Consider the following 27,059-nt stretch of genomic DNA (forward strand, 5'->3'; position numbering starts at 1 on the left):
ATTTTGCATGTCAACAAAGATACTACCAAATTTCTACAGATGTGTGATGGAGAGCATTCTGATTGGTTGCATCACCACTAGGTACGAAGGCTCCAATGCACAGAATCGAAAGAGGCTGCTAAGAGTTGCAGCCTCACCAGCTCTGCTACAGGCACAATGCTTCCAGTCAAGATGGCACCCGAGAACATTGCTCCTTCGATCAACAACTTTTGGATAGATGATGAAACCATATATTTCACTACTTTAATATCTTTTACATTTGTTTCTCATCTTGAATGAGATTCTGGAACTGTAGGAGCCTGCAATTTGCAGTTTGGAGATTATTTGGGTGTTTCAGCGCTCTGCAGTCTCAGCAGGGATCCTGGGAGGCCAAGGCAGCATGCGGGCTGAATCCAATGTTCGATTCCATTTTGCCGATTAAAGCTTTTATCATTCGCTAATTAAAGCAATGAGGGAGATTGAAACGGCAACTGCCTGCCTTTTTATCGTTTGTTAGATTGCTCCTGCTACAGAGAGGGAGAATATTGCCCAGGCTCCTGTGTTTTGGATGTGGACTTCTTTTCTAGTCTTATGGTTTAATGAATTCTGTGTTTTTTGCCCTATCTTTCTTGTTTTTTTTGTGTGCTGGGGAGGGGTATTTATGGGTTAATGATCGTGCTGCCTTTCTTTTCTTTCTGTGTTTCATGGCTACCTGAAGAAGAAGAATGAACTAATGAAGCTTTGAATCCTCCCCACCAGAGGACATCTTCAAGAGTCAGTGCCTCAAGGCAGCACTATCCATTGTTAAGGAGCCTCACCATCTGGCACATGCCCTCATTAGTATCATTGAGGTGATACAGGAGCTTGAAGACCCATACTCATTTCAGAAATAACTTCTTCACCTCCATCGTCACAGATCTGATCGGCCATGAATCCACAAACCCTACCATGTTATTCCTCTTTACAATATTTATTTTTGTAACTTACTTTAATTTTTATTGGAATAAACAATATTCCATTGGCAGATCACAAATCTGATGAATTGTCATGGTGCAACAAACCTTCAGTATTTATGCACAGTTGCAAGACTTTTGAGAACCCTTTGCAATTACTTGGTTTTCTGCATTAATTACTCATAAAATGTGGTTTGATCTTCATCCAAGTCACAATAATAGACAAACCTGCCTAAACAATTGTACTTTTTATGTCTTTATTGAACATATTGTTTAATCATTCACAATCCAGGCTGGAAAAACTTCCATTCAAAAACTGATTGAACTCCTTTAGCAGCAATAACCACCACCAAAAGTTTCCTGTAGCTGCTAATCAAATTTGCACAATGGAGGAGGAATTTTAGACCATTCATCCATACAAAAGTGTTCCAGTTCATCAATATTTCTGGGATACCTTGCGTAAAACAGCCCTCTTCAGGTCATGCCCACAGCAGCTCAGCTGGGCTAAGGTGTGGACTCTGACTTGGCCATATCAAAACATCAATTTTCTTCTTTTCAAAAACATTCTGTATTTGATTTACTCTCATCTTTCAGATTGTTGCCATGTTACATCATCCAACTAAAATTAAGCTTCAGGTGACAGACTGCTACCCTGATGTTCTCCTGTAAGATGTCTTGATACAATTTTGAATTAATTGTTCCCTTGATAATTGCAAGCTGTCCAGGTCCTGAGGCATCAAAGCAGCCCCAAGCTTTTCTGCAACAAGTTCAACTTTTCTCTCATCTGTCCACAGAACATTGTTTCAGGAGTGTTATGGAACATCCAGGTTTTTTTTTTTTGCAAACTTGAGATGTGCAGCTATTTTTTTTTTTTGGAAAGCAGTGGTTTCCTCCATGGTGTCCTTCCACTAACACCAGTCCTGTTCAGTGTTTTTCTTATAGTGGACACATGAACAGAGACTTTGGCAAGCTTTATAGATCTCTGCAGGTCTTCTGCTGTCAATTTTGGGTTCTTTTCCACCTCCTTCAGCATTGTACGTTATGCTCTTGGTGAGATCTTTGCAGGACGACCACTCCTCGAAGAGTGGCAACAGTACTGAATTACCTCCATTTGTAGACAATTTCTTTTGCTGTGGACTGATGAATAGTCAGGGTCTTTTGTAGCTTTTTCCAGTTTCAGGCATCTCTACAGTTCTTCTAAGGTCCTCTAGAAGTTTCTTTTGATCAAAGCATGGTGGACATAAACAGATATTCCTTGAGAAGAGCAAGCTCTGTCAGTAATCTGACTTTGTGTGTTTTTTAAAAATAAATATATATTGGGCAGAGTTCTATCCACTTCTCCAATCTTATCTCATTGATTGCTTGTGTCTTCCTTAGTGAAAACAGATCTAAAGTACTCATTAAATTCTTCTGCCATTTCTCTGTTTCCCATAACAATTTCACTCAATTCATTCGTCAAGGGCCCAACATTGTTCTTAACTATCTTCTTTCTCTTCACATACCTAAAAAAGCTTTTGCTATCTTCCTTTATATTCCTGGCTAGCTTGTGTTCGTACCTCATTTTTTCTCCCCGTATTGCCTTTTTAGTTAAGTTCTGTTGTTCCTTAAAAACTTTCCAATCATCTGTCCTCCCACTCACCTTAGCTCTGTCATACTTCCTTTTTTTTAATGCTATGCAGTCTCTGACTTCCTTTGTCAACCACTGTGGCCCCTTTCCCCCTTTTGAATTCTTCCTTCTCTGGGGGATGAAATGATTTTGCACCTTGTGCATTATTCCCAAGAATACCTGCCATTGCTGTTCCACTGTCTTTTCTGCTAAGCTATCCATCCAGTCAACTTTGGCCAGCTCATGGCTCCATAGTTTCCCCTGTTCAACTGCAACACTGACACCTCCGAGCTGCCCTTATCCTTCTCAAATTGCAGATAAAAACTTAGCATATTATGATCACTACCTCCTAATGGCTTATCAAATCCTGTTCATTACATAACACTATATCCAGAATAGTCTTGTCCCTGGTCGGCTCTCGTACAAGCAGTTCCAAGTAGGCATCCCGTAGGCACTCTACAAGCTCCCTATCCTGGGGTCCAGGACCAACCTGATTCTCCCAGTTCACCTGCATGTTGAAATCCCCCATAACTACTGCGACATTACCTTTGCCACATGCCAATGTTAACTCCCTATTCAACTTGCACCCTATATCCATGCTACTGTTTGGTGGCCTATAGACAACATCCATTTGGGTCTTTTTGCCCTTACAGTTCCTCAGTTCTATCCACACAGACTCTACTTCTCCTGACCCTATGTCTCCCCTTGCAAAGGATTGAATCTCATTCCTCACCAACAGGGCCACCCCACCCCCTCTGCCCACATTTCTGTCCCTACGATAGCATGTATACCCTTGTACATTCATTTCCCAGGTCTGATCTCCCTGCAGCCATGTCTCCGTTATCCTAACAACATTATAGTTACCCATTCGCACCTGGGTTTCAAGCTCATCCGCTTTATTTCTGACACTTCGTGCAGTCAGATATAGAATTTTTAACCCATTTCTCCTCTCTGTTTGAATTGCTGCCTATTGTGCTTAACCCAGCTCCCCGAACTCCCATTGGGCTATACGCCCCTAGAATTTTGTTATCCTTCCTAAATTTACTTATTCTTTCAACGCATTTAACTCCATGTTCCATCAGACCATCCCTTTGTACATGTATCCTCCTTATCACTTGTTCCGCCTCACCTTTCTCTACTAGACACTTTATATTCCAGAACCGTGTAGTCCCCACCTGTCCTTTATTCTTCCTCTCACTATCCTCTCTCACATTCTGGATCCCCGCCCCCTGCAAATTTAGTTTAAACCCTCCCAAGAAGCACTAGCAAACTTCCCTACAAGAATGTTAGTACAGCTCCAGTTCAGGTGTAAACCGTCCCTTCGGAACAGATCCCACCTTCCCTGGAACAAAGCCCAATTATCTACAAACCTGAAGCCCTCCCTCCTGCACCATCCTCTCAGCCACGTATTAACCTTTATAATCTTTCTGTTCCTTGCCTCACTCGCACGTGGCACAGGTAGCAATCCTGAGATTGTTTGTATAAGTTATGACCCCCAGAGGTTCCCATACTTTTTTGTACCTAATCTGTGATTGTTTAAATTGTGTACTCAGTATGAACGAGAAGTACCATTGTTTGTGTGTTATTAGCTTAGGCAGATTGTGTGTGTCTATTATTACGACTTTGACATTAATGAGTAATTAATGCAGAAAACAGGAAATTGTAACGGGTTCACAAACATTTTCTTGCAACTGTACCTACAGTAATTAACAACTAATCAATCAAATAGATTTTACAATCCCACTGCCTGGAGTTAAGCCAGGTATAGTGCTTACGGGAGTTCAAAATTCCAAACAGTGAATTTCCTATGAGGAAATTGCTGAAGTATGCCAACATGTTTCAAAACGTTGCTTACCTCAAAACTACATGATCTCTGTCTGGGTGTGGGATGGTACTACTGATGGTGTAATGATATATTTCAGTCTCATCATCCAGCGTCTTAACGACTTTTGACTGGAGGAGGTCTTTCTCCCAAAGATGATGCGACCTCAGCAAGTGTTTCAGGATCTCCTCTGCTGGCTTTTCCACCTCAGTAGACACTTTCCACAAGCGCAAAGGATGATTATCATCTACCTGAAAACAGAAGTACATCTCTGAATTGGATGTCTATCGATATCACAGAGAATTATTAAAGCATGGTTATATGCCTCTTTGTTTATGCTTGTGGAACAAGTTTTTATTTCAGTTTTCATAGTTTTCAATCCTCTCATGGTGTATCCATGACAAGATTTTGGATTTTTTTAAAATCAGCATTTGACATCACAAGAAAATTCAAAAAAGTATACATATTTGCAAAAACTCTGAATAAATATTCATGGTCTCTTCTCATCTCTTAACCTTTCAAGCTCCCCCATACCTTTTCTGATATCCAGTCTTTCTAACATTTAATACTCTCATAAATAGATTGTTTTCCAACCTCTATCATTATCAACAATTTTATCTCTATCTCTGCCTTGGCTTAAAGCATACTGTTTGCAACCTTGGACTTCACTTTGGCTGTGCTCTCAACTCTAATTTGAGTCCAGTCAAAGACTACCTCATCTCCAGTTCTAAAAATATGAAATAAACCCTTGTCATACTTGGTCTTAAAATTATGAAAGTATTTCATATTCACCCTGCTATTATCCATACTGTAAGACTTGTCAAAACTCTGCTGTATCTAACCCGGCATTGTCACTCTGTCATCTCTATCTGACTATCTGCTGTATGTTATGTCTTTTCCTTCAACACCTCAAACTTTGCCAACTGATATTTGAATTTCTTCATGGTTATGCTATACTCTATCATTGCCCTTCCACTTTGGCATTGTTAATGCTTTCACTACAGCTGAAGTTTGGCCACTGATTTGTCAGCCACACATTTTAGCACTCCCCACAAAGATACACTACTGCTTCTAAACACCCTTCTAATACACACCATTTTGCTTAAGCATTTGGTCATCTCACCAGATCAGCCTTTTTTTTTTTTGCTGATGTTGATTTTCAAAAATGCAGCTTTCTAGTGCATACGTAAAAGAATAATTGCTATTGCTTACCTTCTTACATGCGATTTCTACTTGTTCCAAGCTGCAGCTACTGGTCCAACCTTTAAATTTCTCCTTCGCCTCCTTCAGCAGGTTCTGCAAGGAGATCTGTAGTGCAGTCTTGATGCGAAAGTACCATTCGGAATCATTTAGAACATCAGTACAATCCATTTGGAATTGGTGACTGATGATCGAGTTTTGCCTTGCCCATTGCTCAGGAACCTGAAAGAAAGAAAATTGGCTTCAGCATTACCTCATTTTCTAAAAGGCAAATTACTAGAAAGGAGTTAAAGGGGGGAGAAAAAGGTCAATGAGGTAGAAAAGAAACAATTTGGTCAAGTAATCCTAAAGTTTCCTTGCAAGATGTGCATTGAGAGGTTTCTGTTCAGAAGCTCCAAATCTGGTTCACCTACTGCCTCAGAGATCCAGGGGGGAAAAAAACTTACAATAACATACAGGCCTTAACAGATATTACTGCAGGTTAATTAACTATTTTACACCCATTCAAAATAAGAAAAAAAAGTTAATGAGTTCTTGCTCCAGTAATTAGATAGGAAGCTTGAAAGAGCATTGCCCTGTAAAAAACAATGTTTTTATTGGATATTGATTAAAGCTTTACCAAGTAACAAGCCGCATATTTTCCTGCAAGAATCAGTTCCATTATTTTGAAACTAAATATCAAAGTCATGTTTTATCAAATAAAATTATTCAAGTGTAAGCACTGAAAATGAATTTTGTAATAAGCATTAATAAGCAAAATGGTTGCAAATATTACCAGAAAGAGGTTTGCACACTCTGCAATCATGTGTGCCAATCCTTGTGTGGCTGCAAGATTTTCACTTAGATCCCTCTGGTCAGGTTTCCCCAGGCTATATTTCCTCTGGCTTACCCTAGAAAGATGAGAAAATAGAATTAAATGTCTAAATTCCTATCCGGTTAGCTGGCATTATTCACTGAGCAGAAGGCAAACATAACATTTATTCCTGTGACACTATCTGGCAGCATTCCTCTACTCTAATACAGAGCCGTAACTATCAGGAGACGATAAGCAGCTAGTCTGCAGCCAGGGTTTCCGACGGCTTTGAAGTTTTAGAGCCAAGCTAGATAAATGAAAGAGTAGCTTTATCTGCAATTATAAGTTCAAAGCTGTTCCTCTCCATGGGAGATAACCTAACATTCCCCCTCATGGGTGACTGCATTTAGTATACTTTAGAGACTGGGACAGAACCAGTCCTGTTGAGTCAGAACATGAACTGTGAGTCCACTACACTATCCAGCTGGTTTCTTTAATCACAAATCAGCTGGATATAAGATGGCTTAATTGGGACATAAGGCACTGCAAGACTACAACTAATGCTGTCCCAAAGAAATCCTCCAATATCATTGGAAAAGCAAATGAACCAAAGTCAGCGCTTTACATAAACCAGTATTCGTATTACTGAGCCCCTAACTAGTCAGTTCCAATGGGAGGCCACATCGTTCCCATGTCCAAGACCAGTCACCCGATTCAGGTTGTAGCAGGCATACAGAAGAAATGATTCAAAGTTGAATATTCACACTAAATAATGGGGACCACTTTTCTTTTCCCAACTGATTAAATTCAACCTAGAATGGTAGCTCTATTCGTTTTTCTCTACACATATTGGCTGACCTGCTGAGTGTTCCCAGAATTTTCTATTTCAGACAGAAGGGGATTCTTACCTGTCCTGCGTACAGTATGTATGTGGGTGGATAGCGAGGGGGAAAAGGCTTGCTTTACTGATTTTTGTTCTGTTACTGTTGGTACATGTGCTCTGCTGAACATGGGGGGACATGCGATGTTTGCGCCAGAATCATGGCAACACTTGCGAGCTGCCCAACAGCAAGCACATCGTTAGTTCGTGCTGGTTGCCAATGCAAACAATGCAGTTCACTGTATGTTTTGATGTGCAATAAATGATTCTGAATCTAATTGTTCAGGGCTGAGGAGAAGCATTGAAGATGACAGAGAACCTAAATTCCTTTCAAAGGGAACACATGAAAGCTCAACAAACAACGTATTCTTCTACCTCCCACATTACACCCACCCATCCTGACAAGGACTTTTTACTCTACATGGCACAGGAACTGTGAACTCTATATCAGCCCCATTAATCAGGTCACGGTGCACAGAACTGGAGGAATAGCTATTAGTAATTGCTTGTACTGGCTGGTTACTTGATTTTATTTATGGTTTGTTTATTTGTTGTTTTATAGCATTGAGTACGAGAGTTGCAAACTCATTTTTGCTGTACTGGTGCATGACAAATAGTACTATGCAATAACAATAAAGATATTTCTTTCTTTCTTTCAAGCCCTTGATCCCCAGAAACTTTAAGATTAGAGGAATTAGCAAAGTCTTGGAAATAGCATAATACTGGTTAAACTGAATGCCGATCTTTAATTATAGATTTCTTAATTCTAGTGTCACACCACACACACACACACACACACACACACACACACACTCACACTCACACTCACTCCATACCAAATATGAAAAGTGGCTACATGGCAAGACAATGTTGCTCCTTTAGAAGCTATGTAAGCAACCATCTAACATCTAGCAGGCGACTTTGTCTATTTTCTCCTCTTCAAGTGTTTGCACAATACATTTGCCACTGACACCCACCACAGTTCATCAAGACCTCCAAAAATCATGGGAATTAATCCTCAGCATACTTGGCCACTGAGAGCTACATATTGAAGGGTTTTGAGTGGACACGTGCAGTTTGCTACCCTGCAACTCGGCTTCACGCATTTCCCCATGTACACAGGCAAAGAAGCTTCCATGTGACCACATCTTTCACATATCACGTGTTCTCTCGGGTTCAATTAGCCAGTTCAGGGGAACCCCAAAACCCACCTCGAGGTAGTGCTTTCCCTTCTCAGGGTGTTGAGGTGGAAGAGGGAGGGAGCCAGGCAAACAGCAAGGTTGGTAGGAGTCATTTGGTTCTCACTGACACAGGCTACAACGTCACAGAAAAAGAAGAGGAGAGTCTGCAGAGCTTCACGGTTTTCATCTGGGAGCAGCAGGATGGCTGACTGAACAGCTGGTAATTGCTTGTCTGTTGGTAGGTCTGTTGGAAAAAATGAAGAGAAGCAAGTTAAGGTAGGGCTGATGTGCACGAACAATAAATCAACATTTCATGCTGTCAGGAAAATCATATTACAAAGTCATGCGTAAATAACAATAATAGGATTTATAGAACCTATTGTACAGTACAGGGAGAGTTTCCACCATCATCTATATCCTGCTTCCAGAAAAATGGATAAGGAATTGAAGTGAAGGCTCTAAGTAACATTAAAGTGGATGCATTCACACTCTACTCTTCTGAGCACAAGTTATTTGATTTTGTCTTAGAATAAAAACTGTATATTTTCCTTCCACCTCTATTCTTGACAGAAGAGCCCATGGAAAAGGATGATCTTGTAAGTTAAAACAAAACCTATAAAGTATACTGCAAGAGGTTTAGCTTCAATATGGAAATTTATTACTGTTTTAAGAAGGGATAGTGTACAACTAGCTTCTTAAATGCAGCAGGAGGAACTCAGCAGGCCAGGCAGCATCTATGGAGGGGAGTGGACAGTTGATCTTTCAGGACCAGAAAGGAAAGGGACAGAAGCCAGAACAAGGTGAGGGGAGGGGAAGGAGTGCAAGCTGGCTGTCTTAATGAGCTTATTTAATGAGTCTGCTCTAAAAGAAGGCATAGGAATAGCATTGCACCTTCCATCAAAATGACTAGTTCAGAGCTAAATAGCATTGAAAGAGGTTAGTTTTATTTGACACAGGTACTTCAAATCACAGTGTAATGCATCTTTGTGTCAGATCAAAATCAGTGAGGATTGTGTAGCGGCAGTGTGCAAATGTCACCATATTTCTGCTCCCTAAAATAGCATGCCCACAAATTACTCACCCTAACCATTTGGCTTTGGAATGTGGAGGGAACTGAAGGAAACCCATGTGGTCTCAGTGAGAACATATAAAGTCCTTACCGACAGGAACTGAAGCTCAATCAGCCATCACTGGTGCTGGAAAGCAATTGTGCTAACCACTTTAGTACTGTGCCATCTTGGGAGCCAAAGGATTGATGGCATGGAGAAAAGATATTTCATTGTAGATGGACAGACCAGTTGTGATAGAAGAACAAGCTCAAGGAGCTGAATGTTCCTGTATCAGTTTTTAACATTACTCATACGAGAACTCAAAATGTTGTAGAAGTGAAGATCAAGAATATCTGTCTTTTCATCCTCAATGTCACAAGAGTCGGTTAGCCATCACTGAAACATTTAAGACTATTGAATGGTTCCTAATTACAATAACATGGACTCTTACCTCACAATCTTCCTTTTTATGACCTTGCATCTTATTATCTACCTGCACCGCACTCTATTTCTGTTACACTTTATTGTTTTACTTTGTACTACCTCAGTGCACTGTGTAATGAATTTCTTGTACGCCTGCCTGACAAGCCTTTTACTGTACATCCATACATGAGACAATAGTAAACCAATTCCAATCCCAAGTACCAAAACAAGTTGCATTAACAATTTTAAATGTAGCAGGCTTCATATATATATATATATGAAATACTATCAATAGTTAAACCACTTAGGGATCTTGCTCAAGAAGAGCATGCAACTTTTAATGGAAGAATTCCATTAGTGTCACTTAAAATGTATAACATACAGCTCCAAGAATCACTTTAAAAGTCCATTGCTAATGGATAACAATAAAGAACAATCATTTTATAGCTCACATTATACTTACATTGATAAATATGAAGGAATGACTCAGATAGCTTTGTAGTAAATAAGGGTTCGGGTAGATCACGGAAGTACTGTTTCACCATGTCAGCCACATCAAATGCAGATTGCCCTTCGTAGCTGACACCGTCTGGAGAGTTCTCATTCATCTCTCGTAATGCCTGGATCCTTGATTTCACTCCAGACTTTCTAAATAATCCAACCTAATACGTGATAAATAAAATTCAAAGATATAAATAACTAACTTGATCATCAGAAGAAAATTTATCTTTTCAGCAATTCCTCTATCATCTTATCTTCTGGAAATGGCATAATACCAAAGTCAACTCTACCCAAATATTGGGAACCTGACACTATACAAACCTTAAAATGAGCTCTCAAGAATTAGAATGCTACAAGTAAGGTGACATACGGTATAAAATATATAAACATTGTGATATACCCATGGGGAATAAGGTGTTTACATTTCAATTCCAAGAGTTGCAAAGCATGCAATTGCTTAACTATTCGCAATTTTACACCATCACTTAAAATCAAAGGCAAAATAGAGGGTTGATGGCACAATTCTTAGCAGTGTTGAGGAGCAGTGGGATCCAAGGATCCAAGTCCGTATATGGATTTGCAAGGACGAGCAGTGCATGGAATGGTGGTAGAGGCAGATACATAGGGACATTTAAAAGACTCTCAGGAGATTCTACAGGTGCTGGAAATCCAGAGTAACTAACACACACAGACACACACACACACACACACACACACACACACACACACACACACACACACAAAAACACACAATGCTGAAGGTGCTCAACAGGTCAGGCAGCATCTATGGAGAGGAATAAAGTATCAATGTTTTGGGCTGAAACCTTGTATCAGGACCCTGAAAGATTTTGGACCGAAGTATTGACTCTTTATTCCTCTACGTATTTGCTCCCTGACCTTCACAATTCCTCCAGCATTTTGGGTGCAGGTTACTCTTCTAGAGGCACACTGATGAAAATTGGAGGGCTAAGTGGGAGGAAAGTGTTAAACTGGGCTTGGCACAACATTCTGAGCCAAGGGCCTGTACTGTGCTGTTCTATATTCCCTGTTGTATCAAAAAGGACTGAACACCTCCTGGGAAGGTATTATTTTATATTCAGAAATTATTTGAGAAACTAAATTGGCTAGAGGATGGCCACATTACCCATTTCACACAGAGCAACTAAAAATTCAGGAATAATTTACAAGGGTATCACTTAAGGCTAGGCTGAAAACACATCTGGCCCATGCAATAATGTGACCAAGACGTCTCTGATAAGCACATTGGGTTATAAAACATAATCTCTAAAGAGCAAGCATCCAAAAATGTTTGAAACGAACTGCACCAACCTGGTCCAGGCATTGGCTCCGCAGGAAGTACATGGCCTGCAGTATGCCTTTGGGTAGAGGATGCCCAGTACGCTGCACGTTCAGCAGCAATGGAACTCCAAAAACCACTCGATCTTTAAAATCAGGAGCCTTTATCTTTCTGATGAACTTAGGAACAGTCCTAGGGTTTAAACAAGACAACAGTTAAGCTGAATCTGAATATCACACCTTACTCTTTCTAGTTTAAAGAGAGCACTGGGCATAATATTTTAAAATGTTGAACTATTAATATTTCATTTTAATGAATACAGCACAAAATAAGGAATGTCCCTTTGTAATAGTTTATTCAAAGTGCATTGACAACACTAGTAGGAAATTTAGGAGGCACCGGTTATTCTTCAGAAGGATCTAAAGGTTGCCGAAGAGCCGTAGATTTGTCAAGTGCTTAAACACAAAGACAAAAATGGTACTAACATTCAGTAATTGGAAATTATTAAGTCTATGATGATGTGTTTTGCTGTCATAAGATAATTGAAAAATATTTTTGCAATTTTATAAAACATAGAAAGGATAATCTATAGATATAAGAATTGAAATACAATTGTATAATGTAATTAATATTATTTTAATACTACAAAATAAGCATGGAAGATGTCACATCATTGGCTCTGACCTACAAAATATTTTAACGTACATCAGGTGCCCCCCGCTTTACGAATGTTCACTTTTGCAAAGGACCTACATTAGTAACCTGTTTTCGCATTACGAATAGGATTTTTGCTTTTACAAAAATTTTTCCCATATAAATGGATGGTCTTTGCTTTACACCATTTGGCTTAAGAAAGGATTCATTAGAATGCTCTACTTTTGTAAAAGGGAGGAAACACCTGTACATTAAAACAGCTTGTTGCTTGCTTTGTAATCTCTTTAAATGCTTCTGGGTCGAATTTTGAGGCTGAAAAACGATCTATGTCAAAGATTTAGAAACTGAATTAATTTAACTAAGGGCTGCCAAGCATATCAACAACATTTCAGTTGCATTGTTGAGAAAAATAGTTTATTGAGCTAAAGCTAAAATTTACATTCTATATATGTATGGCCTACCAGTTCCAGCCTTGCTTGCTGGAGGGGGAGTATTTGTCCATTAGAGCAGTGAGCTTAAGAAGGGCTAGCTTCTGTAACAGGTTGAGCTGGGCAGCAGACTGGCTGTCAATTTGCAGATGGAGATTCTGATGGTTCAAGTTCTGCTCACTGGGCCAACATGGTCTTTCTCGCCTGCAATGCAAACATTTCATCAGCTTAGCAAAAACATTTCCACTACTAGATGTAGAAATTATTATACACTGTATTTCTCCCGCTTAAAAGGCAATAGGTTAAAAATAAATACAATACATAGTTTCTACTTTATGATGTATAATGAACTGGTCAGATTGCAGCACACATTTCCACTTATATATACACCATCATAGGTGCAAAATCTATTAATCAATACTATCTCATTGTATAATGAGAAACAATTATTATCCTGGCAATAAAAATATAATAAATTTGAGATATAACCCACACTGCATGATTTGAGTAGAAGGGACGATCAGAAATATATACATTTTAATAAGATTATTTGTTTTGCCATACATGAGCAACCTAATTTGAAACTGACTTCAAGTAGTATTAAAGTATTTAGTCATCTCATTGATGAATGATAGTATTAGTAAATAAAATAACAATAAAAGTGTCCCCAGTGTGCAGATCAGGTCAAGTGTGCAAGTGGAATTAAACTGCATCAAAAGCATAGAAGTCAAAGAGCATCTAGTCAAAATTCTCAGCTATACTGCAAGACTCAGATTTTGACAAAGGTTTAATAAGTGGTCTTTCTCATATCAAGAAAAAAAAGGGTTATTAATCTCAAAGTGATAGTCCTGGTTTAAACTATTAATGTATAACAAATTATAATCACTTTACCGAATCAGAAGGAAACCATTACTGTGTGTAAAAATAATTCTCTCAGAACAATAAAAATATTCAGTAATCTTCCTTCATATAGAGACCGACTGAAAGAGACATCTATTGCACTAAACTTCTAATTTGCAAGGCCTATGTTCTACGTTTGGGTTTTATGCTTAAGATGGAGAATGTGTTTCAGGAGGACTAAATCAAATGAACCAGAAATCCAATTCACACAAAACTTTCTAATGTGTATAGTTCAGCTGCTGGTTTAAACTAGCCTGAACATATACAGCTCGAGTGTCCTTTTTGGTTTGAAACTTTATCATCTCCAACCCTATAACCTTCTAAGACAGGTATTCATCTCTATTTGGTCTTTTTAAATTATCTCCAGATTATAAGCAGCTCACGTCTAGAACCCATCAGCTACCATGGCCGTAAGATCTGGAATTCCTCCATAAATCAGCTCCTCTTCACAACATTCTTTCAAATCCCCTCTCCTCTGATCAAGTTGATGTCCTCTGCCCAAGCATATCCATGCATGTCAAAGTATCACAATTTTAATCAGAATACTTTTGAGATATTTTGCCTTGTATGAAAAGTTCTATAGAGATGCACGCTGCTGCAGCACCAGTCATTGAAATTCATCACCTCAAATCTATATATTTTAACCTTAAAATATTTTGCTCATCTCTACTCACAAGGCTGTCATTTCCTCAGCTCCCATTTGCTCATTTTTGAATAATTTTGGTAGACAACTTTCAAACTCTCATTTTTGTCTATGACTCTTCTTGGTGTTGTCCACCTTGCTTGTACATCATCTGTTATCCGTATTAACCTACTTCTACCATTTGCTCTTCCAACGACTTCAGGACCAAACTAATGTATCAAAGGCAATGGAGTCGCTACCCCAGCAGTTTGCAATCTCTTCCTGATATCTGTCCATCCTCAAACACTGCCTTACTGAGATTACTTCCAACTATGCCATTGGCAGTCATACTTAAATCAACTACTAAGTCACAGACACAACTTTATAGGTGTAAATTGTTATCACCTTTCGTATTCCATTTTCAGAATGTGCAAACAAGCCCTTTATCATTTAGTAAATGCTTCTCAAACAGGATTAGTGAAACTCATCAATTTAAGCTGGAAAGCAAGCACAAAGCTAAGGACCGTGTTCTAGCATCGTGTCCTCTCCCTGCCCAAATCTGACATAGGGTTTAATAGCTTGGAGTGAATCTGTTTTTAAAGACTTTAATTGTCATGGAGAGGATAAGTCACAAGTGGGAGGAAAATCAGAAAGCTGACAACAGATTTCTTCACACACCTCCAGATTGGTCAACTCTATTATAGGAAGCATAATTAATCTCCAGGTAGTTATTAATAGGCACATTGCTTCTTTAGAGGAGGTCAGTATTAAACAATTTAAATTTTTAAAGATGTCCTTTGGAAAGTAATTGGCTCATTTTTGGATCCTCTTGTTGGCAAACATTGCTGTGTGAATCTTCAAGAAAACAAGTTGTGCAAATTCTCTGATCACTAAAGCTCCCCATGAGGTATAAATTATCCTGTTTACAATTTCAGCGTGTCCATATCATTATCCTGGGAGCTTACAACCAGATTGTACTATACATTTTGGTAAACTATGGTACTCTCTCTAACAAAGTGATAATGCAACAGAATATTCCTTCTGAGTTTCATTTGAAGAATACAAATGGTAAATACAAAACCACAAGTCCTTGTATCTTTTTAATTACAGGCAGACAGCACCAGTTTCAGTTTAGTTATACATTTATATATGTGAAATGGTGCAAATTAGATAATGATCAAATATATTAAAAATGAATTTTAAAAGCAGAAGAAAATATACAAAAAACAGATTTTTTTAATATTAAAAAACACACTTATTCCAGATTAACAAGATTAGTATTTAGCTATCGTGCAAATAGCAGAAAAGACTTCTGGATATCCAAGCAATTTCCTGAAGCAGATAATTCAACAATTAATAATCAAAGCTAATACCTGTTAGCATGCTTTAAAGATGAACCAACTCCAGAGTCTCTCTCAAAATGGACATCTGATGCGTCTAATTCAACAGACTTTTCAGCCATGTTAGCTGGCAACTCCTCATTAACCCTCCCAAGGTGTTTCTCTATCTCCAAATGGATGTCCTTTGGAGAAGACGGGTAAGATGTAGAGTCATTTGCAGAATCTGATTCACCTTCATCGGAAAATTTTTCTGTCCACTTGCCCACCAGCCTTTGGATGCCATTCACGTGCTCCATGATATCATCCATTTCTGCAAACACATCATCATCACCTACATCTGCTATTACACCATTGTTCAGGTGAACATGAACTCCTGGGACATTATCATAAATGCTTATTCGATTATCCAAATTTTGGGGGTTCTGTCCACTGTCCAACTCCTTTGGACTGCTCCCCCTGCTGTCCCTCCCAAATCTGCTCTTTCGGTAGCCGTGGAAACTGCCAGTCCTCCAATTTACTGATGTGTTGTCTGTTGCTGATGCTGGTCCATGTTGAAGTGCTTTGGGAAATGTTCCTGGTTTGTGACCGTGTGGAACATGAAAAATTAAATGATCATTTTGACCCCCCTCATTTGCATTGCTCTTTTGGGTCCTACAAGGTGGCAAAGTCAAATTAAAATTTTCCACATACTGTCCACCTTCTTTTCTATAGATCTGGCTTCGTGTTCTAAGGACAGGGCTGGGAGTGCTTACAGTACTACTGTTTTCCGATGGACTGCTACTGCTACAAGTTCGGGATGAGCAGGACAGGTTCTGACTCTGAAATTGCTCCTCAAGTTCAGCAACATTGACACAATTGAGGTTTCTCAATTTTTCTTCATCAAATCCCTCCCGAAGCACAGGGGCACTGATAAATGGCCTGAGCTTCGGATGGCCGCTTTTCTTCTGACTTGAACTTCTCAGTCGAAGCTTCTCCATTTTCCTAAATAAACCTCTCCCCTTTGTCTTTGAGCATTTTCCATAACTGCTGAATCCAAAGACCTCATTAGGAGATGGTGGGCCACTGAAGGAAGAGTGTACAGAAGGCATTTTTATAGAGGAACACCTTGAGGAATGTTGACTTGTCTCAAAGTCTGTGGTGTGGATTTCAGCATTTTTCTGCAGACTGATATTATCACTACCGCCACTGCTGCTGCTGCTGCTGTGAACCGATGATACCTCGTGCTTCTCACCCAGGTCTGGGAACATGATATCGTCACTGTCAACGCTCTTAAAGCAAGGGCTCCCAGGTAAGGAGATACTTTCTAAATGAGGAGATTCTAGTGTTTCTACACGAGACCATCGCTGGCTGTCCCTTTGAAAAGTCCATTTGTTGCTGATAGCACAAGGTTCATCATCTTCTGATTCATCACTCTGAAGGTGGGATAAACAGAAGAGTTCACTGAGCAAAGGTTGAAACAAATACAACGGAGCATGAATTTATGGTATTTTGTTTATTTATTTATTACCAATCATTTTCAATGTCAACAACACTAGAACCAACACGGAGCAAAGCAAGCTCATGTAAATTCAAAACCAGCTCAACAGAGAATTCCCACCGTGACCATGAAGTAATCAAATAAGGTGAATTGATTGTGCGTAGAATTTTGGCAACATTCACAAGGATGGAGAAAGTGGGAAAACTAGTTAGAGCTGAATAAAAAGGTTTCAGATATTCCAGCTGTACACTTAACAAAGGGAACCTTACCATCTATTTATCATTTCACATGTCACTAAAATTATTTTATTTACAGCTCTACTTTATTATCCTACAATTTGTAAGTCACAACATAATTAATCTGACATCATGCCCTTGCACACAGTTTTAACAAGAGGATAAATTACATTGGACAAGCGTGTTCACCATCACTTAATACTGTATATTCCCTCCCCATCATACCTTGTACCCCGTTGGGAAGGAGAATCTTCTGCCAAATCATAAATTATATTGTATTCTTTCTAAAAGCTTGAATACTTCCCTCTGAATTTTTCCCTTACTGAGATTTTGAATTTCACCCAGACTTGTGGGACAGTCCTGAATCAGCAAAGTGTGTTGTTAAGCCTCATGGCATTTCAATTTTTCTTACAAATAATGGGTACATATTAGTAAAATGCATTGTATAAATTTCAAAGGAAGTGTAAAAAGCTTGAACTTACCTTTCTTCTATCTTTACTAATTTCCAATTTCATCATTGCACATTTGTTCAGTGTTTTCAATCGCCTGAAAGATGTAAATGGCTTAGTGAGCAAGAATATTATATTGCAATGATTAAGAGCAAAATTATCCATATTCATAACAATCTATTTAATTAGCCTACACACAAGCAGGGGCCAAATGGAAACACCAATACCTTTGAAACTAAAGCCCAGTCCATCATGGGCAAAGCCCTCCCCACCACCAAGCAAATCTACATAGAGCACAGTCGCAGGAAAGCAGCATCCATCATTAAGGAACCCCACCATCCAGGCCATGCTCCTTTCTCAAAGCTGCCAACAGAAAGGAGGTACAAGTGCCCCAGCACCCACACCACCAGGTTCAGGAATTGCTCATCCATCAGGCTCTTGAACCAGAGGGGATAACTTCACTAGCCCCATCACCGAATTGTTCCTGCAACATATGGACACACTGTCAAGGACTCATTTTCATGATATTTATTGCCCATTTGCATTTTGCATTTGTGGCTTGTCTTTCGCACTTTGATAGCTGTTCGTCCTGTTGGTTGTGGTCTCTCACTGATTCTACTGTGTTTCTTGTACTTACAGAGAATGTGTGCAATAAAATGAATCTCGGGGATATATGTATATATATGCACTTTCATAATAAATCTACTTTGAACTTTGGAAACATTGACAAAGAAACTAGTCACCCTTCTTCAAATTAGAAAACTTATTCCTTCATTCCCAAGATTTTATTAAGTGCTTCCACAAATTTTATCTTCATATTTAACGATTTGAAATGCCTGATTCATTTTAAATGAACACAAAAACCTGCACCAATATCAACCTTTCACATAAAAGATTTTCCACAAGTGAATTATTTCCTACGTCACTGCTAAAAGTTGTGGCAAGCAGACTTATGTTCAAGCACCATGTACAACAAGCTGGAGGAACTCAGCAGTTCAGGCAGCATCTGTGGAAACGAGAACTCAATGTTTCGGGTGGAGACCCTTCATCAGGACTTGGCCTGAAACATTGACTGCTTGTTTCCACAGATGCTGCCTGACCTGCTGAGTTCCTCCTGCTTGTTGTATGTGTTGCTTTGACCCCAGCATCTGCAGTGTACTTTGTGTTTAAGATTTGTGTTCAACATGGCCATAAAATAGGCTATTTAGGCATTCACACTTCCCACACTCACTGACATAATCCTGAATATCTTTGTTAATCCAAAATGTTAGTTTTCATGTTTAGAATTTAATGATTAATCTAATCTAATCCTGGTTGAGGATGACTTTTGTTTGATAGAGGAAGAATATCCCATTTGTTTATAAAGCTGATCTTTGGCACCTTTTCCATCTACCTCAGCAGACAGATGGAGCCTTGGTTTCCAACTCGATCAAAAGATAGCAGTAGCATTCTAGCAGTATAATAGAACATGCTACCTCAAGTCCAAGCAGAAGTTTGAATTGAGAGTGAAAAAAACATACACAGAGCCATTGAGAGAAGAGTTAGGTATTAACAGAATTTTATTTTAAAACAGTTATGATTCAGACAAAAATCTGTGGCTGAAGCTTATGGTTTATCACAACAATCTCCCCCCCCCCCCCCCCCCACCAACAGGAGAGAAGCTCAGTGGGCAATAGTAATGACAATAACCTGAATGTAAGTAGCATCTTCAACGTAACAAAAATGTGCCAGGAGCTTTGGACATAAAAAACATACACCAACAGAACAACACAAGAACAGAACCTTCAGCCTACAATGTCTGTGATAAATACAACGCCAAATTAAACCGTCTCTTCTGCCTACAGTTGGTCCATGTCCCTGCATTTTAATGTTTCTAAAGGTCTCTTACATACTATCATATCTCTTCCCACCATTATCCCTTGCAGCCTGTTCTAGATACTTATTACTTTGTGTAAAAAGAAAGGTCACCGCAAATCTGTTAAATATTTCCCCTCTTCTTAAATGCAAGTCCTGTAGTATTTGATATTTGTACCCTGGGAAAAATGTCTGCCCTATCAATATCTCTCACAAATTCTATAAACTACTTGGCCTCCCCCTCAGCCGCTGATGCTCCAGAGAAAATAACCCAAGTTGTCCAACCTCTCTCTACAGCTCACACTATCTAATTCAGGCAGCATTGAGGGAAACCCTTCTCTACCCTTTTCAAGGCTTCCATATTCTTCTGATATGAAAGGGTAACCACAACTGGACATAATATTCCAAGTGCTGACTAATCGTGGCTACAATGCAACTTCCTGACTCACACTCCATGAATGGGAGCATGCCAATGCCTTTATTGTATTTATTTCTGCAATGTCTTTCAGGGAGCTATGAACTTGGACTCCAAGGTCCCTTTAGACATTAATGTCATTAACAATTCTTCCACTAATTGCAAACTTTCCTCTTACAAAGTGAAGCACTTGGCCTAATTCAACTCCAAATGCTATCCTTGTCACCCATTTCTCTCGGTGACCAACATCCAGCTGTATCCTTCCTCAGTCTCCACACTGTTGTCTGCAAACATACCCAACCCATCCACATTTTCAAAGTCATTAATACACATCACAAATCAGAGATCCCTGAGAAACACTCATGGCTGCAGCTGCCAAGCCAGAGCAACACCCTCTTACCACTAAACTCAGGTTTTGCTGATGGCAATACTGAATCCAACTACCAAATCTTAACCTTCCGTAACAACCTATCATGATGAACTTAGTAAAGTTGGTGTTAACAAAATGCACTAATCTATCCTCAATCCTCTTGGTCACCTCTTTAAATAAATCAATCAAGCTGGCAAGCCACCCTGACTGTCTTTAATTAAGTCATATTTTACCAAGTGCCCATAAATCCTATCCCTATGAATCCATTCCAATAACTTCCCTGCTATTGATATCAGCCTCACTGGTTTACAACTTCCAGGATTTTCCCATTAATCTTTTTGAAAAAGGCAAAACAATGTCTATTTTCCAATCCTCCAGGACCTCTCCTGTTACAAGCATGGACACAAGCATCTCAAAGCATTGGCAATCTACCCCTCTTGCCTCTTTCAATAAGATGGAATAGTGTATACCAAAATAAACCGCAATAAAAAGAGGAAAAAACACAGATGAAACTTTATCATTAACACCTGTTCTGCAACTTTCTCCAAAGATTTTGCCTGACACCCAAGATATTCAGCATTTTGTTTCAGATTTCCAGGAGTTGCAGACATCTTAGTTTTCAAAATAGGCAAACTAGGTGAGCAATCTTAACAAATCAGAATTATTGTTAATGCATCATATCATGACTGTGTTATCCTCTCATGATAAGAGGTTGATAGCGTGTCAACAGGGCATTTATAGAATAAATACGTACAGAAAAAAATAGGAGTCGGCCACCAGGCTCCTCAGCACTCCCACACTATTCAATGTGATCATATCTGGTCTCAACTCCAAATAGGACTGAAAAATGCAAAGCTTAGGATAATTTTGTAATTGTTTACATAGCAACGCTCATTCAGTTATCTGTGCAGTAAAATAATATTTAAATATCATGTTTAAATTCAGTTCTGATCTCCAATGACAACAGAAGTCTGCTATTTCCTGTAATTACCCAGAAATTTGCCATTACATCCCAGTTCCTGTCGGAACCCTCAACTGCAAATTTAACAGTGTTAGGGAGCCTGGAATCGAAACTCTCACACACAGCTAGCACAGAGTAAATGAAGCAAACGACATAGCCAAGCACAGCCTCAATTTCAAGTTTTCTTTAGTCTGAGTGATTAGAAATTGGCTCATATTTCTGATGTAAAAGCTCTGTTGGAATTTGAAGTAACATTGGCATCTAGAGTTTTGGATTAACCATGAGTAATCTAATGAAATCAAGAAAACAATTCTCATGAGGGAGGCACCTAGACTTCCATGAATCTTTTTATTGGAAGAGTCCAGCTTCAATAAGGGTGAGCAATTACTGGCAAATATTTAAAATGTTCAACGTTACACATATTGATGAGTGTTATTAATGAGATTAGGCCAAAGCTCTCAGCCAAACTCAAATGATCACTTCATCATTTTGGAAGTTAACAGGGATGTTATGCCTGATGCCCTAGCCATTCATGATCTCCTGGTCAACCTCACTAAAACAGGTTAATTTGGTCTTTTCCAACAGAATAATTTGGTTATTGCAATTACAAATGACGGTCTCGGCCCAAAATGTTGACTGTACTCTTTTCCATGGATGCTGACTGGCCCGCCAAGTTTCTCCAGCATTTTGTGTGTGTTAACTTGATTATTCCACTCCTGTTCTTAGGAACTTGCTGTATGTGCTAATGTGCTTCTTCAACATTACAATAGTGAGCAGCCTTCAATGACACCAACTGCTCAATCAAGTCACACCAGTACACAAGCCGTTTTTCCAGTTTTAGCATTCTAATTTTAGCAAAGAGGTGATTCCTTGAAAAGTCACCAACATCTTTTCACAACTGTTGTCTGCCAGATAACTAAGTGCTGCTCATTTTGCAAACGGCACAGTAACCAGAGTGGGAAAACCCAAATTGCTTGGATTGCAAAGCAAGACTTTAAAGTAATTGCTTTCAGCAACTACAGGAGGCTTTCCTTGTTCATGCCACGGGTTTGTTGAGTTATGTGCAAAGGAGGAATCTTATAGGTTGGTTTCTGACAGACTAATGGATGATCATATGAGAACGTGATACCAGGTTCTGTCACACACTTTCAAACACAATATCCATGCTTAAGTCTGGCAATGAGTAGAACCAAATCCAACACCACTTAGGAACAGTCTGAACACTGGGCCAGGTTCCATCCACAACACTGGGAAGCAGGCCCAGCACTGAGAAAGGTAGATGAAGAGAAATGTACCCAACATTAGGGGAAGAAATCAGTTTTAAAATTGGTGTTGTCCAAAATATGTTAAACAAGGCTCCATTTGTAAACAGGCCAACAGTTTGGGAGATGATAAACACACAGGTACATATGCAGCTATGCTGGAAACCTGAAGTAACACACAAAAATGGAGTTTGCTCAATGAAAGACCCCTCAGGAAATGGATGACAAATTCCTGAATCCATTTCATTTAGGATTATGATAGACCATTCCGCATTTAACTCACAGCTGGATACAATTCTTTAAGAGATACATCAACATTCTAACTAATTTGTTTATACAAGTTGTTGTGGAATTTATAGGTTCTAATAGCATTCAAAGACCTTAACAAATAGAGTTCAACTGAAATGTCTTTGCATTAATTGAATAATATTTCATCTTGAGCACGTGTGGGAAAATTCTTTGAATTTTTTTTGTAATTGAAAGATCAGCTTGCGTCAAATGGAAGGCTGGGAGCCACAGGGAAAGGCATCATAGCCTGCCTGATTTTTGTTGTAACTACGCACTTCTCATGAGCCTTATTGGACAGTGACCAGCAGGGTGAACTCGAGAACACGTACCCTAGTAAAGCACATTAACTTCAAGGTTCTTGTTTGGGAACTTGATAATTCTGAACAAATATAGATGGGAAAGGAGACTTCCTAGATATTCTTGGTTTATGATATCAGCTATTCTCAGTAGTTTCAAAATGTTCATTTTTTAAAAAAAATAGTGATGCAGTACTGTCATGTCAATCGTGTGACTGCATTCTGTGTGTACATGCACATGGATGCTACAGGCAAGAAAGCTCACCAATGCCTCTACTTCCTCAAGAAACTAGAGAAATTTGGTATGCCCTATTGACCTTTAGGCATTTTTAATCAATGCACTGTAGAAATCATCCATATCTGGATGCACAACTGCATGTGACCAGAAAAAACACTGCAGAGTTGTACACACAGCATGGAAACCAGCCTCCCCTCTGCAGACTCTGCCTTCACTTCTTGCTACCTCAGTAAATAAGCCAGCCATCTTTTAATTCCTACCACCCTGGACATTCTTACTCCTCCCCTCTTCCATCAAGCAAAGGGCACAAAAGCATGAAAGTAAGTACTGTAGCGGTGTGCTACACGCAGCGCTAAAATTACGACACGGAGTCGAAGGAAAAAACTTTATTCAAAATCCTCAGCCTCACTTTTAAGCCTCCCTCAACCTGCCCCCCCGTGGCGCAGAGGCTCCAAAGCTCTGTGCTCGCAAACCCCCGTAGGCTATCTAATTGTGAGCCGGTTCGGATGTGCTAGGAAATGGGTCGCCACATAACCCCCGCCCCCCCCCCCCACCCCAGAACCGGCGATACACCCCCCAATGTCCACAGTCTGGGCCAGAACCTGCTTGGGAGGTCGGCCTCTGTGCCGAGGTGCCGGAAACTCGGCCGGTTGCGCCAGGTCCACATGGGCCGGTTTGAGGCGGTCCAACATGAAAACCTCCTCTTTCCCCCCAACGTCCAGCACGAACGTGGACCCGTTGTTCCGGAGCACCATAAACGGCCCCTCGTAGGGCCGCTGCAGCGGTGGGTGTCCGTCGGCTAGAGACAACATCTCATTCATTAAAGCCGATGGAGGTCTGTCGCTCAAGCCATCCAGGTGCAGTAAACGGGTAGCCCGCTCGCGCCTTGAGAGTCCGAAAGTCCTGAGGAGCAGGGCTTTGAATTCCGTGTACTTGCCGTCTGCCGGGGGCGACTGTACGAACTCCGCGACCTGGGCCGCTGTGTCCTGGTCGAGGGAGCTCACCACGTAGTAGTAGCGGGTGTCTTCTGAGGTGATCTGGCGAACGTGGAATTGGGCTTCGGCTTGCTGGAACCATAGGTTCGGGCGCTGTGTCCAGAAACCCGGCAGTTTCAACGAAACCGCATGAACAGAGGCGGCGTCGGTCATTTCTGGTCCAAAAATCGTTTGGACTGTCGGGGTCACCAATTGTAGCGGTGTGCTACACGCAGCACTAAAATTATGACTCGGAGTCGGTAACTGCAGTCGAAGGCAATAACTTTATTCGAAATCCTCAGCCTCACTTTTAAGCCTTCCTCAACCTGCCCCCTGTGGCGCAGAGGCTCCAAAGCTCTGTGCTCGCAAACCCCCGTAGGCTATCTAATTGTGAGCCGGTTCGGATGTGCCAGGAAATGGGTTGCCACAGTACTACCATGCTCAAGGACGTTTGCCACCCTGCTATTATAAGACTATTGCATGCTTCCCTGATATGATAAAGGAATCATGACTAGAACTTGCACATTATTGTTTACCTGTACTGCACTTCCTCTGCAGCTGAGGCACATTATTCTGCATTATTGTTCCATCTCAATGCTCTGTGTAATTACTTCATCTGTATGAACAGTATGTAAGACAAGTTTTTCCCCACTGTATCTCAGTACATCTGACAATAAGCATTCTAACAGCTATGGGGCAGATAACTCTTTCAAAAGACTAACACAGCCACAACAGACACTTTCTACGTGCAAAATACATTAAACAAGACTGATGCAGGGCAACAATGCATGTTGAGCAATAAAAGCATAGAATGTTACTCAGAGGCAGATGGCCTTTTGTTACTTGGAGAATGACACTGAGTGTGCATTTTAAAGTGTGGACCATATTTGAGAGAATGTTCATCTTGTACTATATCGTAACGGATTCTCTCCCAAAGGATGTGATGCACCATCAATAACTCACACTGAGACATAAGGCGAGATATCGGCTTTTATTGACTGGAAGAAGGAACCAGGAGTGAGTGTCCATCATACTATGTCCTGGAGACTGAGGCCGAGCGTCAGGCCTCAGATCGCCTTTATACAGGGGCCTGTGGGAGGAGCCACAGGAGCAGTCAGCAGGGGTCGTGTCCAGACAGGCACATAGTTCACCACAGGATGATCACCATTCTTAGTATATTGGCTCCATCATTTCTAAATCTATAGCTTAACTTCCATTACATTCAACACCTTCTCTTTGGGTATTCTGAGTTCATGTATCATTGTGCAGGAAGAAATGAAAATATCCATAGAAAAATGATGTGATTAAATCTACTACTTTAAAACTATGGGTCCAAACTAATGGATCCAATCAAGGCCTTACCTGCAAAGAGACTCTGTGGCATCCCTGTCTAAAAATTCATGATCATTTTTCACCACTTCAATATCAACAGGAAACTGAGATGCTGTGAAGAATGAAATGCGAGTGAATGACTAAATTATGCAAAAGTTCTAGTACTGAACAACGATGAGCTGCACAATTAAAATTGTTGAATTTTGCTCTTGAGACTTCTGTCCTACAAAGGAGTCAGTGCTGAACTTGTGATTAAGAGGCACAAGCCTGCATAGATTTATCCCTATGCCTCGATCGCAAGTGGAGAAAAGCATACCAACCATGCTCAATTCAAAATGGAAGGGGAGGTGCGGCATGGTACCACAGCAGTTAGCATAATGCTTTACAGCATCTGTGATCTAGGTTCAATTCTCACCATGGTAAGGAGTTTGTATGTTCGCCCCATGACCACATGGGCTTCCTTCAGGAGCTCTGGATTCCTCCAAAGATGTACGTGTTAGGGTTAGTAAGGTGTGGGCATTCTACGTTGGAGACAGAAGCACGGCAACATTTGCAGCCTGCTCCCAGCACATCCTCAGATTGTCTTTGTCGTTGACACAAATTAACACACTTCAAGTACTTTATGATGTTTTGATGTATAGTACACGAGAGATATAAAGCTAATCTTTATCTTTCTTTAATCTCTACTCTCATCAGCACTACTGTCAATCTCTTTTTTCTTGTGGGTCAATTATGAGAGGTCTCAGAATCTACTGAAAGACTCTTAAAGGACAAGCAGTTTAACACAACATGGCTTACCTTCAAACAACTGGGAATACTGAGGAAATCCGGCAGCTCTGAGCCAGTCACAGGCGTCTTTTGCTTCAATCTCTGATAGGCAAAGGAAAGAGGATGTCAATGTTTGTTTGCTGCAGTGTATAATGATTAAAAAAAAACAAAACTAATCTAACATAAGCCTTGATTTTAGCTCCAATCCACAATCGGGTAATCTGGGCAAGTTGTTCAATCAGAGCTGATCAATAAACAATTCTAAGCAAGGGAAGCTGCCTTGATGAAAGGAATGCGGCAGGATTTGTTTCACAATGCAGAATGAAAATGGCATCGATTAATGACCTAGTGGAGGGAACTGAATGCAAGCTTTCCAGGCTTACCAATGAGATGAAAATAGTTGAAAAAGGCATGCTGTAAAGAGGACACTCCGATTCTGTGATGGGATGTCGGAGCATTGAGAGACTGGGTGAAAACTAGGCAAATAGAAGTAATGTAAACATGTACTTTA

The 27,059-nt window shown here is 40.0% G+C and overlaps 1 protein-coding gene across 5 annotated transcripts in view; it reads right to left on the reverse strand.

Moving 5' to 3' along the window:
* The window catches only part of si:dkeyp-23e4.3 (rho GTPase-activating protein 7), a 191,065-nt gene that overhangs the window by 5,430 nt on the left and 158,576 nt on the right, over positions 1–27,059 (reverse strand). For all 5 annotated transcript variants that reach the window (XM_059990530.1, XM_059990531.1, XM_059990534.1 and 2 more), the window contains 11 exons: positions 26,579–26,650; positions 25,811–25,892; positions 17,824–17,887; positions 15,662–17,040; positions 12,800–12,970; positions 11,717–11,876; positions 10,350–10,548; positions 8,445–8,658; positions 6,336–6,450; positions 5,573–5,782; positions 4,394–4,611 (listed from right to left, as the gene is read on the reverse strand). In XM_059990530.1, coding sequence (XP_059846513.1) covers positions 4,394–4,611; positions 5,573–5,782; positions 6,336–6,450; positions 8,445–8,658; positions 10,350–10,548; positions 11,717–11,876; positions 12,800–12,970; positions 15,662–17,040; positions 17,824–17,887; positions 25,811–25,892; positions 26,579–26,650 — 2,884 coding nt within the window. The remainder of the gene's footprint in view (positions 1–4,393; positions 4,612–5,572; positions 5,783–6,335; positions 6,451–8,444; positions 8,659–10,349; positions 10,549–11,716; positions 11,877–12,799; positions 12,971–15,661; positions 17,041–17,823; positions 17,888–25,810; positions 25,893–26,578; positions 26,651–27,059) is intronic.

Source organism: Hypanus sabinus, chromosome 15 (assembly GCF_030144855.1).
Source record: "Hypanus sabinus isolate sHypSab1 chromosome 15, sHypSab1.hap1, whole genome shotgun sequence".
In the NCBI taxonomy this organism is placed as follows: Eukaryota; Metazoa; Chordata; class Chondrichthyes; order Myliobatiformes; family Dasyatidae; genus Hypanus; species Hypanus sabinus.